This window comes from Phoenix dactylifera, chromosome 10 (genome assembly GCF_051530095.1).
Source record: "Phoenix dactylifera cultivar Ajwa chromosome 10, Ajwa_hap1_PhDact_Kaust_v1.1, whole genome shotgun sequence".
NCBI lineage: Eukaryota > Viridiplantae > Streptophyta > Magnoliopsida > Arecales > Arecaceae > Phoenix > Phoenix dactylifera.
Window position 1 is genome coordinate 32,735,645 of NC_143199.1, and position 19,959 is coordinate 32,755,603.

A 19,959-nucleotide genomic window follows, 5' to 3' on the forward strand; every position below is an offset into this window, starting at 1 on the left:
CTCGCTACTGGCAAATTTATAATCAATAGTAGATGGTGGCTGAACGAAGATTAGTTGACGAGAGAAATGAAGAGACGAGATTTCTCCTCCCCGGCTTCTTTAGTCTTTCCAAAAATTGAGAGTGCAAATCCAATTTGTTGTTTTCTTGTTTTGTCTCAAATAGCAAGTTTTTTCTTTCTTCTTCTTTTCTATCCTCAGGACATCCAAATAAATATGCAGAAAGTGTAAAATTTAAGATCTTATGCTCCTTTATTTTCTTTATGCCGGTTCTCTCTTTTTTTCTTCACTACTCTATCTACATATCCGGACTGTGTGTGCGAGGATCCGTGCAGACTTGTGTTTAGTCCTGCATCGATTATTCGCTGGATAGATCTTGGATATTTATACAGAATCAAGAAACTCGATTAATACTATAGATCCATTGGGGCTGACCAAAGGCTGATCGTGTTATTTGTGATTAGGTTTGAATATATTTGAATCCTTAGCCAGACATGTACGGACATGTGTTTAGTCCCATATCGGTAATTTGCTTGATAGATTTTAGGTACTTATATAGGATCAAGAAACTAAATAGTACATTTTGGCTAGCCATTTATAGGATTAAGAAATTAAAATAATACATTTCGGCCGGTCATTTTGAGTGAGTAAGAATTATTAGAAAAAAAATTACCACTTATCTTTTTTTGAGATAGTAAGATGGTATATATTGAAGGACTGACTCTCAAAGGACACTAATAATAAATATCTACTCTTCAATCTCTCTCATCGGATTTTTTAATTTATATACCAAACCAAATCTCAGGAGCATTCCACCAGCACCTTGCATAATACCATTCTAGGTATAAATCGCCATCAGCTTTACCCGCCTTGATAATAACTTTATAATCAATAATTTTTTTGTTTATTTTTCACATTGGGTTGGAGGGTTTACCTTTTTCCTCCATTTGGTTTGCGTGCTAGAGTGATCCGAGAATGACACGCAATCGGCAAAAGATTATATATCATGTAGCATATTAGCTTCCTCTTGATAAGGTAAGAAGAAAATCATCACAACCTAGCATCCTACTCAAATTAAACCCTCTCCACCATGTTTTTATTTAAGAAAACCGCAAAGAGTATGGTTGCCACTTGCCAGAGTATGTACTCAAATATTTAAACCCTCCCCGGCATGTTTAAACTTAATCATTTAGAAACTCTAAGGTGAAAGGTATGCTAATAGGTAATCTATTCAAGAATGATCCAAAAAAAAAAACAGCAAAGAAGATCTATTCATGAAAATGAATGTTCGAAGATCTGACTAATTGAATGTTCAATCTGAGGCAGCTCTTGGCAGACTAGACTGTCTCTCCTAATATAAGCCACGGATCCAGTAGCCTTAGAAATCCAATTATGCTTGTTAAAAAGTATAATTTAATGTAAACGGTAAAAGTATTGTTTTACTTAGTTAGTTACTCATCTCAAGGTGGCTTTTGACGGCCCATCATCCTAGTTCTTGTGCTAACATATCTCAGTAGTTCAACAGTGTCATTTCAATTTGGGAACATACTTGACCTTAAATCATGGTAAATGAACCGGCATTTTTAAGTCATCTTCGCTGTCATTCTCCAGAAGAAAATAAGCTCTTTACCGCTAAATTAAGGAAAGTGGGATTTTTATACGATAAGAGAAAAGGGAGGATTAATAAGACATGTTTACCCATAGCAATCTATTGGAACAATCTTTTGTTTTGTTCGCACTTCTCTCATTAAAACCATTGCACATTGTTTTCTTAAAGAAATATTTTTGCATCTCATCTTGAGATAGAAAGATGCGGGAATACCTCCCAAGAAGAACATATTGGATTCCTCCTCTTACCAATGGATTCAGGTTAGGTCTTTCATACAAAAGGATGTTTGATGTTCTTTAATTTGCTGGACCTATAGATTATCAAGGGCGGCCTCGGCCTCGGCCTCGAGAATATATAAAGCTAGAAGGGGTTCCACCTGCGTGGATCTCTACTTAAGTCCTATCCTATCAAATCTAAATTAGACGATAGTTTTGCATGGGATGCCCAGGAAAGATTTAACCTGAACTTTTTATTATATATTTCTTAATTAATAGTCAATGACAGGTTCGCGATCGTACCTTCCAGCGAGAGGAGGACCCATCCACCATTGGATCGCACAGCTCTCAAAGCATCTCAAACTCTATCATCTGTCTGCACAGCTCCGAAAGCGAGCAGCGGATGATCCAACGGTGGTGAATTCGTGAAGGATGCAGCTGCGAGTGCGAACCTTAATGATAATAATAATAACAATAATTTGTTTTGAGGTCGCTCGATCATCCCATCACCTCGCATCCTCGCTTCTCTCTGTTTTTATTCTCCTTCTTTTATAAAAACCCTTCCCCGGTTCGAAGCGCCGGCTAGCTTTAATGAATAACAGCAGTGGTGTTTGTGTCTGCCATTAGAAAGAGGGAGTGCAAACAAACGCGCTCTCCTTTCTTGCCTGGCTGGCGAACAAGATACCGCATTTTTGGTCCTTTCTCTTTCTTTTCCCTCCCCGAAGTGGTGCAGAGACAGAGACAGAGACAGAGAGAGAGAGAGATGGGCGGTTCCTCGCCGTCGCAGTCGCCGTCGCAGTCGGAGGCCGAAGGGGGAAGGATGGAAGGGTGGCTGTACCTCATCCGGTCCAATCGCTTCGGGCTGCAGTCCTCGAGACGCCGCTACTTCGTTCTCGAAGACAACTCCCTCCATTGCTACAAGACCATCCCGACATCGACCAGAGAGGTTGCGATTCTCCTGATTCTGTTTCTTTTTATTGCTTTATTATCTTTCTTGGTGGGTTCTCAAGGGCGTACTAGTTTGTCTTTCTGGGTTCCAAGAGCCAAAAAAAAGGAGAGCCAGGGATTCCGGGTTTCTCTCGATCTGGTATTGAGGGTTCTTGAAAACATGTGCTTGGTTGGGGCTTACGCGATCGAGAATATGTTCCCCCCTTTTCCTCCGTCTCTTGAATCCGTTCCCCTTTTCCATTATCTTTCATGTATGAATGATCGAAGCGTCGAGCTTATGTAGATTATCCGCAATCTGCACGTTACTTTTGATTTGATCTGAATTCTAGTTGAGCTGACATGGTTCCAAGGGGCGATTTCCACAGATTTGGACAATCTTTTATCTCCTTACCTTATTCTCGTGTGATGGTGTTTCTTCTTTCATGTTTGTCGTTCGGCAGTTGAGTAAGGGGTTAATGGACTTTTCATGTTAATTTAAGCACTGAAAAACTATGAACTTCATGATTTCTTTGATTGATCGTAGAGCATGGGAGGCACTTTCGAGAATGTTTTTATATACATATGTATTATCAGGATACGGCACAAGAATGCGTTCGTATATACCTGATACGATTTGTGATTTTAATTACACCAACACGGATTTCCCTTTATGGGCGGAGCCCACCTCCATTATTGCATTTACAAGGAATGAGCAGATTGTGGCTGTGTGACTTCTTATTGTACTCTTCATACAGGCATTTAATGCGATCGTTTGAATAGGATTTCTTTGGGTTTTTTGCATGCCTAAAACTGACCAGGCTATTATCTGAGCGAAATCGAATCACCGACTTCAAAATTACCATGTATATATTGTTTCTGTCAGGATCCTATAAGAAGTGCACTAATTGATTCCTGCATACGTGTCGCTGATAATGGGAGAGAGAGCATCCACAGGAATGTAAGAATACCCTGACCATATGACGAAATATATATTGATAGATATTTCACTTCTACTATTATTTGTTCTGCTAAATTTTTGACTTTGGTGCCATCCTGCAGGTTTTCTTTATTTTTATGCTATACAATGCTGCCAACCACAATGACCAACTCAAGGTGCGCGGAATATACAATCTTAATGTCACAGTGATCTCTTCAGTAATTGTTGCTGTTTTCTTCATTCTCACCTTATATCAGTAACATATGATAGTCAAGTATCACACTTTGAGTCTGCAGTTGGGAGCTAGGAGTCCAGAGGAAGCAGCTAGGTGGATACGATCCTTAATGGAAGCAGCATTAAAGGTTTTCTTGCTCTCATTGAAATTCGTTTGTTTTATTAGAACCATATAATTGTCGTTCTTTTCTCGATTACAGGAGTGCCCAATCAAAAGAGAGAATGCGGTGGCTTGTTCCAGAAGAAGATGGCCATCTTTAAGGTAATGCATAAGCCTGCCTTCTATTACTAGGACTTACTCACCAGTCATTCATTAATTTTGTTTCTGTTTATTCCTTATAGACACAAGGTAGGCGGCATTTTCTTTGAGACAGTTTCATGTAATATAATTTGGAAACTTACTATATACTTATGTATATTATTAAATGGTCTATATATCAGTGTGTATAATTATAGTGCTTGCAGGGGCCATAAGTTACAGAAAGCCTTTAATAACTAAGAGGAGACTTTCATGAGTTAAGATATTCTACGCATGAACGTACTTAAATTCTATTAGGTCATTATCTTACATGAGAAACAAAATAAATCTATTAGATCCTATCCAGAGTTATTTAGGCTGAGATGGGTATTCTGATGGAAGTAAACCTTAAAGATAACTATGAATAAGCTTTGCAGAGCAATCCATTGCATCTGCTTCTCACAGTTACAACAACAACTTAGATGATACTACTAAATATGTTGTAGAACTGCTTGTACGATGCACAAGTGCATGCACTCATGCGCAAACCCACAGATGTGTGAACATACACCTTCTTGCATACACGCAAGCAGGAATACACATGCACACGCCTGCATATGGAAATGCCCAATCCTGATTTCAATTTAGTCCAAATTGAATTGTATGTTAATCACTTATCTGTAAATGCAATAGACCAAAAATTACTTAAATATGTTGGAAATAGTGGCCTGGTGAAATGTTGATTTGGTTTAATCAAAATTGTATTTTAGGCGATGATTTATCCAAAGATTAAAAGGTTCAGAAACTAAAACTTTTTTAGGATGCATATAATTATCGCAAGAACTATCACAACTTTTTGACATATTTGTGAAATGAATGTCTATCTTGTTTGTCTATGCAATTTGCCCATGTTCATCATGGAGTCTTTCTGTACGTACTCCCTCTCTTCTATACATACTCCGTCTTTTTTGTGCTTAACATGGTTATACAATTATCTGTAGGTCATGATAGAAAGCAATGCTTTTATATATTTCCCTTAGGCTGTATTTATGCTAAGGGTAATAGCAACATGCCCTCAATTAACTTACCATTATGTAGGGTAATGCACTGGCTTCAGAGGCTTCGTAGAATACCTTCACCCACTTCCTAAGCACTTCTTTACTAAAAATATCTCTAAAATATCCACTTTCTTGCACCCGCACCCACATCTGGGTAGATTTTCAGCAAGGTTTTTAAATGCCAATATCTCAGCTATATCAGTGAGTGATTGGTACTAAGATGAACCAAGATATCATTTTATATTGGTCAAGATGTAAAGTTGGAGAATATTTTATATGTCTTTCTTATTTTTTTAGAAAATCTCAGACTAGATGCTAAGATTCTGGAAATAATGAATGAAATGCCCCTCACATTCCTTCTCTCCTACCTGATCTGCAGTGCCAACCCCTCCTCCCTGACCACCCCCCCTGCCACCATTGTCCCTCAACATTACTGCTGCTGCCGACCCCTCACCCATTCCACCCCCCCCCCCCCCCCCCCCCCCCAAAACACCTCTCTCTCTCTCTCTTGCTTTCTCAGCACACCTCTTCTCTGCCTCCATTTCTGATTGCTGCATGCTGCTGATCCACTTCTCTTGCTTTCTCATCTCCATCCTCTACTCACACTGCCTGCTGTCCATCTACAGCTGCAACTCCTGCACAGTATGCCACTCCACTGTCTGGTTAGCTGCTACTTCTCTCCACCCAAATGCTCAATTCTTTCATCCATTGTGGAAGAAAAATAATAAACCTCAGCCAGTATTTGAAATCATATCAACTAATATCTCACAATTTGTTGGTTTACAACTTTCTGGTTAATAAGGGCCCATATTTTAATAATATTGTATTGGTGAGTACCTAATATCAATAAGAACAAATATCTCAGCCAAGATGAGACTCTCAATTTGCAAAGAACATGATCTTAGCTTGGCATCATCACCTATCTGCAATATCTTTGTCAATTTTGTGCTACTACTTGAGGAGCACTATGACTTCTGAGGACATAGTTCATTGGTGTTGATAGCAAGATGGTTGTTACTGTATTTGATCCTTTATATCAATATTTTTAAAAATTCTGCTTCAGCATATAACTTGTGCTTCTCATTTTTCTGTGTATTGATTTGATAGGTTGAGCCAGAGCAAGGGAAGGAGTCGGATGCACTCCATAGGTAAGCATGATGTGTTTTTGATTCTATTCAGAGGGGTTTCTCTTTTTTTTTTTTTCTTCAAAGTTTTGCACTTGATTGTTCATGAAGAAATAGTAGTCTCTTAATCCTTATGTTTTACATTCCTGTTCCTTGTTGTTAATAATATATAGCCATCTTAGTGATATTTTAGCCCTCTATTTGGTTATTTGATATCCTGATAATTCTTATCATTCTTAGTGATATTGCCCCTCGAATGAAACATTTACATGTAATTTTTGCTAGATTGGACTGTTTTTTCATCCATACACACAGATCCAATGGCATCTGATGTTATTGCACCTTCTCCATGGACAATATTTGGCTGCAAAAATGGTAATTATTTCTTGTTTCTCATATTTTACTCCACCTAGCCTTCTACAATTAATTTTTCCACTTCAATGTAGGCTTACGGCTATTTAAAGAAGCAAAGGATGGTGATTTCCATCGGAAGGTATCTATAAATTTGATCAATAGACAGTCAGTTCGTCATTTTTTTGAATTGCTATTATTGAATGTGCTCCTCTCCTCAGTGCTGGGATGACCATCCAGCTATCATGGCAGTAGGTGTGGTTGATGCAACTCCTGAGGCGATTTTCCGGACAGTTATGTCTCTTGGTCCATCAAGATCAGAGTAAGACTAACTCTGATGTTGTGTTTTAGAGCTTCCAACTGATGCCATCTTGTTTAAAAGCCACATGGCATTTAGACTTACATGTGCTTCTTACATTTTTTAGAAAAAGGGGGACCTATCTATCAACACTTCAGTGCCACAATCTAAACTTCTAAATGGAATTCCATGTCATCAATTTTTATCATGATAAAGACATCTAATAGACATCCCAATAGCAATAGGGTGACAGTGAAATAATACAAGAAATGAATTTTATAGTAGCAACTATCAAACGAAAACTACAACCATAACCATCTAGCGATGCCCCGACCCCTTGGGGTTGGCTTTATGGATCCTCATTCGCCAATTGTTCCTATTCAGGGTTCCTATCTCACAGCTTCCTTCTATAAACATTGATATCCATGCAGAGAATCATATGTTTTTGTCCTATAGTTCTATCTGTATATTTGCGATGTATGGATTTTTTTGTATAGGAACTGAGATGCAAAAAGTTTTTCTGTATCTTCATTGACTATACTATCTCACAAAGTTTTTCTGTATCCTATCTCACTGCTTCCTTCTATGTTATCTTAGGTCTTACCCTCTTTTTCCTATATCCTCTATCACAGATTAACATGCCCCACCTTACTGAAGCCTCCTAAATCTTCATTGTACATGCCTATACTATCTCAATCATAATGTACATGTAGAAGTTAGTAAGACATGTTGCTCTTAGTATTAAATTGAAGTATCCTGGTTGCCGTGGTTGTTGGTTAAGATAAAATTTCTTGCAGATGGGACTTCTGTTTTGCTCGCGGCAGCGTGATTGAACATCTGGATGGTCATACTGATATTATTCACAAGAAATTGCATAGCGATTGGTTGCCTTGGTCAGACTCCATACCTATAAAGCTTTTCAATTTACTAACATCTTCAATAAAACATGTCCGTTAATTTGTCTACGTTCTTACTTGATCTTCATGGCATTAAATTTTGCTTGTAGGGGCATGAAACGGAGAGATCTATTGTTGAGGCGTTATTGGAGAAGGGAAGATGATGGAACATATGGTAATGCCTGTAAATTTTCTTCTTTCTGTCAGGTTATTTGGCTTTATCATGAGCTAATACACTCACTGATTGCAGTAATTCTGTACCACTCTGTGTTCCACCAAAATTGTCGACCTGAGAGAGGCTATATTCGTGCCTGCCTTAAAAGTAATGTATGCTTAGTATTCGGCAATGGAATTGCCTAGTCCTGATCATGCTGCAATATGCTTGCTAACTCATCTCACAGATGTAAAATAGCTGCATAATAATTCAATTCATGCACCGTTGTAGGTGGAGGATATGTTATATCTCCTGCAAACCAAGGAAATATATCAGTTGTTAAGCACATGCTAGCCATTGATTGGAAATTCTGGAAATCTTATTTATTTGCCTCTTCTGCAATATGCATAACAATCCGAATGCTGGGGAGGGTTGCAGGTAACACATGCCCTTGAGAATATGACCTCCTGTTTTTCCATTGGTTGGTATATCTTTTGACAAACAATTTCTTGACCATATAGCTGATGTATGCACTTCAACTTTATTTTTGCAGCGCTACGAGAATTGTTTCGAGTAAAATTGGGAAACTATTCACACACTGATTTTTCGTCACATGACACGGAACCGGAAGTGCAATTAGCTGGGGAAAATAGTAAGAGTGAGGAATTTCTAGAAGGATCAGAAAAGTCTCCTGCCAAACCTGCAAAAACAAGTGGTTCATTCCTTCAATTGAATGATGCAGCTGATGAATTTTTTGATGTTCTAGATGAATCGGAATATGACCAAACAGAGGTCATGTGGACTTCTGATGCAGGCATGCAGTCTCAGGTAACTTTTCTACCCATGGCTTCCGAATATGTTCAGTAATTTTAAGAGATAAATCTTCCTCTCGGTCAAAATTTCATAGGTACATAATCACGCCACCGACCTGGCAGCATGAGCCAAGTGAGGTGGCAACCCAGGCACGTGTAGGGCTTGGCCCCACAAGCATACAAGGTGTCAACCAGTCAAACAATAGTCATAAACCAATTCTAACAAACTATTCAACAATGTAGGTAGAGTCAAAGTTCAATATTGACACTCTCTAATAACTCGACATCGCCATGTGCCATCCAAAACAACCACGATTAACAAATCCACAAGCTAAATGTTAAAAAAAATCCACAAAATACTCCAAGGCAAGGTTTGTTGTCTCGGTACCAAATTCCGTACCAGTACCATCCTATTACAGTGTTGATATGCGGTACAATACGAGACGGCAAGGTATACCGGGTGTCGATATGGTATGAGATTGCGTACTGGTTCAATACGGTATGCACCGGTATAGCGAGCCTTGCACCAAGGTTTAACAAGTCATTTAAAATAATATTTATAACAGAAGGTTTCTAAAAGCAAAAACTAAAATGAGGTTGAGTCCACGTTAGGTCCAGGGCCTTGCTCTAAGGTCACACCCCTAGCACTACCTACCAACTCCTAAGCCTTGGGCTCAAAAAAGAGAGAGAAATGGCGAGCTCAAAACCCAATAACCAAAACCATGACTGGAGAGGGATCAAGCAAATACAACAACAAAAAGCTTTCAACAAACTATGGGTGTGTAAAGCAAAATAATTCTGTTGATAAGGATAGAATTTTCACAACTAGTATTTGATATATAATTCCACAATCAATATTTCACATATAATTCCAAAGAGCAATTTATAAACAATTTTCCAAAATAAATATTTCACATATAATTCCAGTGAACAACTTATAAATCATTCAAAAATAGTTTTCAACTCATCAGTCAACACGACTATGGCTATATTATCCTTGTGATAGGACGCAAAGTACCGAACCTAACCCCTGCAAGCTAGGTCCAATGAACTGCATTAACACATACTATATGGGTCCTCCTATGTCACATGTAACCAGGTATGCCATATCATACCGAATCGGATGGTATGGAGCATACCGTACCGTATTGGTTCGATAACGTCGCACGTTATGGGGGCATACAGACACTCGGTATGCCGAATTGGCTTCCATACCGGGTGTACAAATATAGTGATAGAGCGGCACCGACACCAGGCCCGATACTGAGGTGGCGTACCTTGCATGTAACACTTGCAAAGTAGGCCCAGTGAACGTATTTAGCCATGGAGTCGGTCCAAGATGATGCAAATTCTTGAACAATCAAAGTGCCAATGTATATAACCCTCATTGTAAATCCAAAACATAGCTAGGCTGAGATTCCAAAGTAAAACACAAAATTTCAATTATTTGCAAATTTAGTTTTATTTCATTTTTTTCAAATCACAAACATGGCTAAGGGATTTACCAAATTTGCAAATCATAAACAATTATTTGTAGGGTTTTAGAATACAAAACCTGCATGGTTTTAAGAGGAATCCCAACCACATCCAAAAATACATGGTTTCAAAAGTTCCAAGCAAAGATGCTCAACATTTCCAGTATTTTTTGTAAATACTCGACAATCTATAATTTAGAAAACACGATTTTTCAATGAAGCCCTAGAGTTCCAATGTCACAAATCTTCACTTGCTTAATCCAAGTTACATTTACATGGCACAAAATTTTAGCAAGAATCTAACATTGAAATTCGATTTTCAGTTTTTATGCCAATAGCTAGCTAATATAATACCAAAATTATATTGAACCTGGCACGTGCTAAGAAGAGAACACCAGCATGGATCTTTGCTAGCTGGGACACACATCCCGTGCCAACCAATGCTCTGTGTCGACTTCGTATCGGCTTGGTGTGATATAGACTGGCACGTTCCGAAACTCTTAGTATTACGTAGAATTACATGCATTTTATCTGAAGAAGTTGTTTCTTAATTTATAATCCACAATCGCCATGGTATTTTTGCGAAATAATTACATAAATATATTTCAATGAAAACTAATGCAGGTGATTCTCAAAAAAAAAGCATATCAAATAAATAGTTCTCAAATTCATAAAACATTACAAATTATCTAACATGGGTATTTATGAGATAACAAGGTAGAGCATTTTAGAGGATAAAGTGCCACAAACATTCAACAAATATTCCATTTCAAATATCTTATAGGATGATTAGCATAAACATGTTTTAGATGATATGGAGTTGCAACTCTAGTCAGGTAGAAGGTTACTTGCAAAACATGTTTAGTCCAACAAAGAGTCTCGCCACTCAACGACAATTCCTCTCTAACACTAGAAATCACAAACAACCTAGACATCAAAGTAGAGCCCTAAAATAGGCCTAAGCAGTCATAACCCACATAACTCAATGAAAATAAGCCCCAAGATTTCACGCAGGATACGTAATTTGTAATATACAAAGTAAAATTTCAAAATTATGAAACTTAGTTAAAAGTATTTTAGATATAATTTATGATTAGCTTTGTCAAATCAAGCGATTCTGATGGACACCATCAACTTTAGGCCTAGGTTTTTCCTACAACATAATTCATAATTATCAAAATATATATCCAAAGATTACAATATGGGTCCTTTTGGAATTCCTAGAACATGAGGATTCCAAATGTATAACCGTATCACTGAACACTCGCCGGAGGTAGCCGATGGCATAAATCTCTCCCTAGGTATGTTAGATCCGCTCCAAAATCTACAATAGTCAATCCAACAAATAGCAATAGGATTGGTGTTCGCCTTAATCATGCCTCTAGCTAGAAGCTGGGGCTTGGAATCCGATCTCTTGTTCAATCCGTCGGTCACCTCTCTCTACACAAGAAGGCATAATTAGGTTTGGATCGAGGGAAATAAAAACTATAAAAGAGAGGGAGAGAGAGGATAGAGATCTTACCAAATAGGTGAAGAATGGTAGAAAATGGGATTAAGGAGAAAGAGGGGGGCAAATTTGGAGAGGAGGAGAAGATGGTGCGAGTGAGGAAGAGAAAGAGAAGAGAGTGGGGGAGATGGAGAGGGAAGAGGGTGGCGGAATGGCTGATAGATGGTGGCAGAGTGAGAGGGGAATGGTGGTGGTGGTGCTCAGGTGGAGAAGAGGGTTGAGTGGGAGAGGGGGTGCATGGGAAGACGGTGGATGGGATGGGGTCTCATGTGAGAGGAGAGGAAGGGGTTCCCCAGGGGTGTTGGGGGTTTTTTGGTGGGGGGGGGGGGGGGGTGCTGTGGGCGAGAGGAGGAAGAGGAGCAGAGTTGGCTCAGGTGTGGGTTCCAGACAATTGGGTCCATGTTGTTACACTGTCACATACTTTGGAAGGTTGAGGTGTAGAGCTTCCCTCTTCTGATATAGTTGTTAAAGGATGATCTGATAAATTTTTATTAAAAGAAAATAGTCAATTTGGTGGTGCAAATCTTATGGTTACGGTGAGGGGTACTGAAAACAAAAAAGTTGGGTGAATTTAACCTGTTAAAAATAAGGATCTTATAATTGATTAAAATCCAACATGTTTAAGGGATCCAATGAATGTAGTGTAAGTAGTAGAACCAAAAGACCCTTCAAAAGAAATTAGGCCTCAAAACTTTCAAACTCAGCGGAATAAAGAGCAAAGCAAGTGAATGTCAAAATCAAGTAAGTGCTAAAAGGACTTAGTTAGGTTCATATATGATCAAGAGGAGATGCAGAAGCTGGCAAGGCAAACACATGGATGAAAGGAAATGAGAAGAAAGGCCTGGTGGATTAGAAAATACATTAAGAAAAGTGTCAAAAGCCACAAGAAGATGTTGGGATCAAGATCTTGTTGCATACTGAAAAAAGATACCCATGGGGTTGGTAGACTATTGTTATTACCATAGACATCTCACTAAAACAGAGGGTCAAGCTTTCACTTTGTCCTCTATTAACTACCATTTCACTTCTACTCGGATCTTCTGTTTGGAAATATATTTTTCCAAAGTTTTTATGGAATCAGCAATCTATTTCAGTTGCAAAAGTCAAATGTTGTATGTGGTGAGATTGTACATAGTATGTCTTTATACATCCGTCCATATCAATTGATGAATAGATTGCATTTAACTCTCCCAGACATATAGTGCATTTGGGTAATTGGTTTATACCTTGAATTTGATGGTTCCAGCCTTTTGTTGTCTGTGTAAACAGGCTGGCATAAAAGATTGTTATGATACCATATCCAACTTACTCTGCTGTTCATTACATTTCTCCTGTCAACAGTGCAATGGTTCCAAGAGTTGCTTTAAAAAAGAAAAAAGATAAAGAAAGTGTAGCATTTTGCTTGCACAAGCATTTACAGCGAAACAAGCAGATAATTAAGTTTTCATTAAACTCTCTTTCAAGTGTATGTTTGTGCCAGCATTAAATCGTACTCATACATATAGTTTGCTTCATCAAAAGTTGAATTTTGCCACTTGCTTATTTCTTTGTTGCATTCATTGGGGCAGGACCAGCGACAGCCTAAGCTGTCAACCGCTGCAGTACTCGTGAGAAGATTGCATGATCTTGCAGGTTAGTATGAGAGTGTTTCTTTTTGATTTTTTTTTAAATAAAACGGTGCAACATGTATTCAGTCCCAATGATAGCGTTGTTGGATGCCACTATATTCGTCTGATTGGGTGTTGCTACTGTTTTATGCAGTTCAGAAGAGGGGTTATGTGGATCTACAGGATGCCTCAATGGAAGATGCAATACCATGTTGCTATGGAGCTACACTTCAAAATGACTCGAGTTTTACTATTGCTTGTAGTTGGGCTTCTGCAGATCCTTCAACTTTTTTGATTCGTAGCAAAACTTACTTACAAGACCGTCAAAAGGTACTATTTTCTAATTTATATAGCTACTGCCTTAGTCATCCTCCTATCTTAAAAAAAAGGAATATCCTTGTTATTGTTTTGTGAAAAGTAATGAGGCTGTAGATGCAGAAGTTTAGATACCGAAAAGTTAGATGTAAGTAGCTTGTTGTTGCTAATAAAAAAATGACACCTGAAGGGCACTGGCAGCACCTTTATCTCTGGTGAAATGGTGAAGTTATATATATATATATATATTATGTCTTTTTCACTGGCAGAACTCTCAAAACTGACCCCAAAAACCCACTTTTGTGAGTGGCAATAGAGATATTTATTTTCTGGGTATTTTGTGCACTCAATTTTCTGCCATCCTTTAGGAAATAACGACAACTAAGTGACAAGAATGACCATACATGCGAATGTCAATTTGCTATGACATTTGTGTCCCATTATTGAGTGTTCATATCAATATATGTTGTTAAGGAAAGGTGGTGTATACAGATGAACCATCCAAATGCAAGCTTATTGTTGTTGTAGAGGCTTATTTGAAGTTTCCTGTGAAATTTGTTATTTAAGCCAGGTTACTGATGTCCCAGGTGATTATAATATTGATGTTAACCCCTTTCTCAATAGAGGATGTTGACTTCACTTAATATAGTTGTGGATGTTACTACACCTATGTCAACCTGTTTAGATTTCCAGAAGTTGTCATGCTTACCACATGTAATCCATGTCAACCATGGCATTGTTTTCTCTGAAAGTTTGTCCATGTTCTTGAGCTTTGTTCTAATATTTCCAATGATAAGTATCTTCTTATACAGGAAGTCCATACAGGTCTGTTTGTCAATATTTCAATGTATTGGCCACATATTCCATTACTGTGTAATGGGGTTCAGCAACATTTAGATATCTTTATAATCTCCTTCTTATGTTAATGAAAGTGATGCAGGACAGCCCTAGAGGGAACTCTATATGCTCGCTAATAAAAGGACAATGCAAACAAGCAATCAATGGAATTAAATTTGAATGCTGAACTGAAGAGAATAAGCTGAACCTAGACAACCAGCTTAATTTAATGAGATGGAAACAATTTAAACAAAACAAATATAAGAATAAAGTAGAAAATAGTAATCCACTAAGCTAATCCTAGAGTGATGCAAAATTAAAGAACAATGATAAGCCAATCTGCTGAGATCAAATCAGATCCTAACTCTCTCAAATCAAGCTACAAGCTATGCATCATTCAACCAGTTGTCAAGAGTTCAAGATGATTACCATGCCTGGTTGCATCCAATTCCTTTCAGATTCTTTGGCTGCAATTTGCATCTGCACACCAATCCAGCAGGCCCAACAGGCTTATGCACAATTCTCAGCGATCAGCCTTAATGTCCTTCAAGCTGTAGGAGCACCAATAGGCTTGATGGAATGACGATGGGGAGTGGGATTAGGGTTTGAATCACAGCTGAACAGCCAGCTTTGCAAGGGCATTATGAAAATGGGTCTTGCTAACAGTTTGCAGGTCTAGATTCAAGGAAGAAAATAAACTAAGATGGCTAATAGCAGATTTGTTTCTGCAACTCTAGGGATCTGAGCAGCAGGGGCTATTCAAGCCTGTAGGGATCAGAGTTTGCAGGGATCAAATAACAGTCATGATGGAGGTTTGTTAGTGGTTGCTGCAGTAGCAGAACAGGATTTGCTGTAACAGCAGACCTGATCTAATTTGTAACTAGGCCCTGACAGGTGGCTGATAGCCTCAAAAAGATGGCTGGTGGATGAGCAGTGGAACAGGAACAGCTACCTGTGCTGTTATAGCAGAAGTAGATGACAGCAAAAAGAAGAGAGGAGTTAAGAACAGCTGCTGGTCTCTCTCTGCCAGTAAGTCTCACACCCTGGCTACATTGAAACACAGGAAGAAAGGATGCAACTTTTATTTCAACATACATATCATCATTAAAACAAACCCTAGGGGCAGCCACTATAAATAGATTTAAGTGGCAACATTGCTAGAAATCCCCTACTTACAAAATCTTTTATATAAAAAACCCTATAAATTTAAAACAAGTCCAAACCCGCGCAAGTGCCAACAAGACACTAACAATGATAACTAAAGACTTAAATGACAACTAGAAGTTACTCATATCCCATCCATTGGCTTGTGATTCCTCGCCAGCGCCTTTCGCAAATCTTGAAGGATCTATGATCACCATCAAAAAGAGGGCATCCAATGCATCAACAAGCACGGTGATAGTATATTCAGAATTATGAACACGCATTCAATTGTTTGTATATCTATGACTTTATATATGTTATTGATGTAAATTGAAGTGCAGCAGTATAGGGATTTGATGGATTTAGTTGTAGTTATAACTGAGGAGACCAAAATGTATAAATTTTGCTAGGTCCCAAATACTATGTTAGCTCTAATCCCTCTCCGATGACTGTAAAAGCTAATTGCTGTTAGCTAATACAAATTCTTGTTTACAATTACTATGTACGTGTTTGTGTGTGTATGTGCATGTGTTTGCATGAACTTGCTTAATCTTGCTTATTTAAAAGCCCTTTTGTTTTGGTTATGTGATTCCTTCTTTGAACAGATTAAAGCCAATGGTACTTTGATGCAAATGGTAGCTGCTGATTGGCTAAAATCTAGCAAACGTGAAGATGATCTTGGCAGTCGTGCCGGAGGCATTGTTCAGGTACATGAATGAAGCAACTATAGATACCCTGAAAGAAAATTGTTCTTTCCTCTTATTTTTATAACAAGGGGAATTTTTGATGTTGCAGAAATATGCTACACAAGGTGGCAGGGAGTTCTTCTTCATTGTAAACATACAGGTGAACGAGTGTCCAATCAATCATTCCTATAACTTCAGAGATGCACCTAGTTTCTCTAATAAGTATCAATTCACAATTTCTTATCCCTATTCTGGAATTAGGTACCAGGTTCAACCACATACAGTCTTGCTTTGTATTATATGATGGATACCCCATTGGAAGATGTTCCTCTACTAGAAAGCTTTGTTAGAGGAGATGATGCTTACAGGAATTCAAGGTTTAAGCTCATCCCATATATTTCTAAGGTAAGCACATCTTGCATGCATTTTCTTAATTGCTAAACCAGTCTCTTGCACACGTCTCAATATACACATTACATTTACTGTACTTTCTTGCATTTTGTGTTTCTTATTTGGTACTCTTGTAGGGATCATGGATAGTGAAGCAGAGTGTGGGCAAGAAAGCATGCTTAGTGGGTCAAGCATTGGAAATAAATTATTTTCGTGGTGGAAATTATTTGGAGGTAAATCAGATATTCTTGATAATAACATCTATTAGTTACAGAAAGTGAATGGAATTTGTCTGCATCTCGCTTGTCTTGCTGTGGGAGTGATAGATATGTGGTTAAAATAATAGCTTTGGCTATTCTGCATGAGATAATGCACAATTAAGATTACATACTTGTGGGCTGTATGATGGGACATGATTGCGTTTAGTAGTAGGTTAAAGCTTTGTTTTCTAAAATGATATTGATGAGGCCTGATAAGTGCAAATATTGGCTGCAAACCTGGAATATAATTGCAATTTTTCAGAACGGAAATTAGTAATTTTGTACCCATGCAAGCTCGAGAAATTCTCATGCTGCTACAAAAAAGATTATTACCTAGTTATAGTTCTGGCAATCCAGAGTCCTAAGAGGGGCAAACTAGGTATAGACCTAACCTTTGGCACTTTTTGCACAGGGTGGCTTCCACAGGACTCAAATCCATGCCATTGCGCTCGTCAGCCAAGCCTTTACCATTGCACCAAGCAATGGCCCCTTCCATATTGCTACATTGTGTCCAAATAATTTGCCAGCTCAAGACTACCTGTTTTTGTTTTGATATCTAACCGCAGCCGTCTTCTTTTGGTGCATTCTTTCTTTTCTTGAGGCACTGTGGGTTTGAAAAAATAAAGCAGCACTGGCAGTGGGCTATTACTGCCCCTTTACACTTTCTCCACTTTCCACAATCCTTGCAGTTTCTCTTTACTTCCATTTCGTGCTGTCATTTTGTAAGTCTTCAAAGTTTGTGGACCTCAATTTCAGATACATGACTTTTTATATTATACTATTTTTATTCCGATTTACCCAATTATTGTAACATATTCTAATCCCTACTTCCCATATGAAAAGATAAATTCTTACCTCAGATAGCATTTCCTGTACGCATGTTAGACAGGAAAGTATACCTTGTTAACAAAATATGGATATCTGCCTGATGAGTCAGATGTTCTGGATGATGACCCCCGTGCATTATTTGTTTGATGACCTTTTCATGTATCATTAACAATAAAAATTATTTACCCCCATGCATGATAATGTTTTGACCTTTTCATTTATCATTAACAATAAGATTTTAACTGATATATACCTTGACTTTTATGTCTTTGAATGTTCAGCTTGGCATAGATATTGGATCATCGACGGTTGCTAGGGGTGTTGTCAGCCTTGTCCTTGGTTACCTGAATAATCTGGTGATAGAAATGGCTTTCCTAGTACAGGTAAGGAGACCAGTGAGATACTTCATCCGCAGGGTTAACTTCACTTAAATGACATTATTGTGCTCAATTTCTGTGGTTATGTTTCAATATTTCACATGGAAATAACTTTGCGGAACATCTGTTTCCACCTTTTTTGGGGCGGATCCTTTCTTTGGCTAAGCACCATTACCTGACCATAATTCATCGTTTCAACAAATCAAAACCTCCTTAATAGAACTCAACTCCATCCAGGGAAATGCAGAAGAAGAACTTCCAGAATTCCTCCTTGGAACCTGTCGATTGAACCATCTTGATGCCGCTAAGGCAGTCTCAATATCACAATGGTAGTATAAGGTGAGTTGCTAGCCTTAGTTTCCCGGTGCAGGTTCTTAAATTGCATGAGATGCACGCTTGACCTATTCTTTTGCTGCAGATTATCCACCAATTCTTTCATCTTGGCAAATTTCCAAGTGGGAAACAATGTAAAACATCTTCTGAAGTCCCAGCAGCACTACACAGAAAGTGCAGCACTATTATTGTAAATATACTACCTTCTGAGTGGATATTTTTTTAAATCTATGGGCGCAGACGGTAGGCCGTCTTCCAAGGCCTACACAGTCCCGTGAGTTGAACCATCGCAGATCGTCAAATGATATCAGGCTCACGGCGCCTACCAGAGTGCAAAATGATGTGCAGGTCGGAGTCCTAAAAATAGTTGGGTGACAAAGTGGGCGAGGAGGACCAGCCTAACGTGGCATCTTTTTTTTTTATTAATTGACGTGGAACTATGATAAAAAGGTTGTCTTTTGACCCTTCCAATTTTTACTCAGTTTGGATGCGGGTATGACGTATCATGGGAATCTTGCAATATATGGTTACTGCTAAGAACGGGTCAAAATGGTGGGAGAAAACGTCATCCTATTATTGAGACCGTTTGGGTCTCCAGGTTAGTTGTCAATCTACAGAGTATGCACCGGTGGAAAAAGGGGTGAAATAGAATCGAAATATAAATTCAAGTTGGCACTTGGGGAACCATTTGGAAGCCATTATCCCTAAGTTATACGAATCCCTAAGCCTTTTCAGAATGAACGTACCATCCTGCAAACTAGACGTATGGATGATAGCCTTTTTGAATGAATCTGTTATCCTGAAAACTAGAGAAGTGGGATTGGTGGTTGCTCATGATCTCTCTTCCATCAGGTTGAGTGGGTGCTAAATGGGACCAAAACCCTAGAAGAATCGGGATGCTGGAAACCACCTTTAACACAATCATGTACTGAATACGGATGCCATCTCGCACCTACTTCGGAGACATTCTCCCTTCTATCGTGATTCCCGGACCCGTAGTAAAGCAGGAACTAGCTCCTTAGGACCCGAAGGGGGACGTCCTTTGCAATCACTACATTTCACCAATGTAAATTACCATTTTGTCCTTCTTTGAATGAATCTATTATCTGAAGAATATAGATGGCGAGTTTGTGGTTGCTCGCGATTTCTAACATTTCATTAGCTTGAGCTTGTCCTACGAACATCTTCCAGTTAATAGCTTAATCGGACATTCAAGCAGGGTCAAAGACCTAGAAATGAGATGTTGGAAACAACCTAATCCACAATCCTATATCAAGGATAGTATGTGCCTTGATATCAAAACAGCAAAAATCTAAACAGCACCTTCATGATTTGGAAAGCATGTAACCGC

The 19,959-nt window shown here is 38.5% G+C and overlaps 1 protein-coding gene across 3 annotated transcripts; it reads left to right on the top strand.

The window, feature by feature from the left end:
• Window positions 1-1,909: 1,909 nt before the first annotated feature.
• On the top strand, window positions 1,910-19,079 carry LOC103719822 (protein ENHANCED DISEASE RESISTANCE 2-like). 3 transcript variants are annotated; one of them, XM_088706136.2, is made up of 23 exons: window positions 1,910-2,767; window positions 3,632-3,706; window positions 3,808-3,861; window positions 3,982-4,047; window positions 4,120-4,181; window positions 6,323-6,363; window positions 6,625-6,714; window positions 6,786-6,832; window positions 6,912-7,012; window positions 7,786-7,881; window positions 7,995-8,059; window positions 8,135-8,206; window positions 8,330-8,476; window positions 8,592-8,866; window positions 13,401-13,464; window positions 13,594-13,769; window positions 16,340-16,441; window positions 16,530-16,580; window positions 16,682-16,825; window positions 16,948-17,043; window positions 18,180-18,281; window positions 18,513-18,614; window positions 18,694-19,079. In XM_088706136.2, exons 1-22 carry the CDS (start codon window positions 2,585-2,587, stop codon window positions 18,606-18,608), a joined length of 2,205 nt encoding a protein of 734 aa, XP_088562262.2. In that variant the 5' UTR covers window positions 1,910-2,584; the 3' UTR covers window positions 18,609-18,614; window positions 18,694-19,079. The 3 variants fall into 3 exon arrangements, 2 of the variants coding, with proteins under 2 accessions (XP_088562262.2, XP_088562263.2); XM_088706137.2 differs by lacking the exons at window positions 18,180-18,281; window positions 18,513-18,614; window positions 18,694-19,079 and adding an exon at window positions 17,483-17,996 and having other exon boundaries at window positions 2,306-2,767; XR_015969547.2 differs by lacking the exons at window positions 18,180-18,281; window positions 18,513-18,614; window positions 18,694-19,079 and having other exon boundaries at window positions 2,306-2,767; window positions 16,689-16,825.
• The last annotated feature ends 880 nt before the right edge of the window (window positions 19,080-19,959 follow it).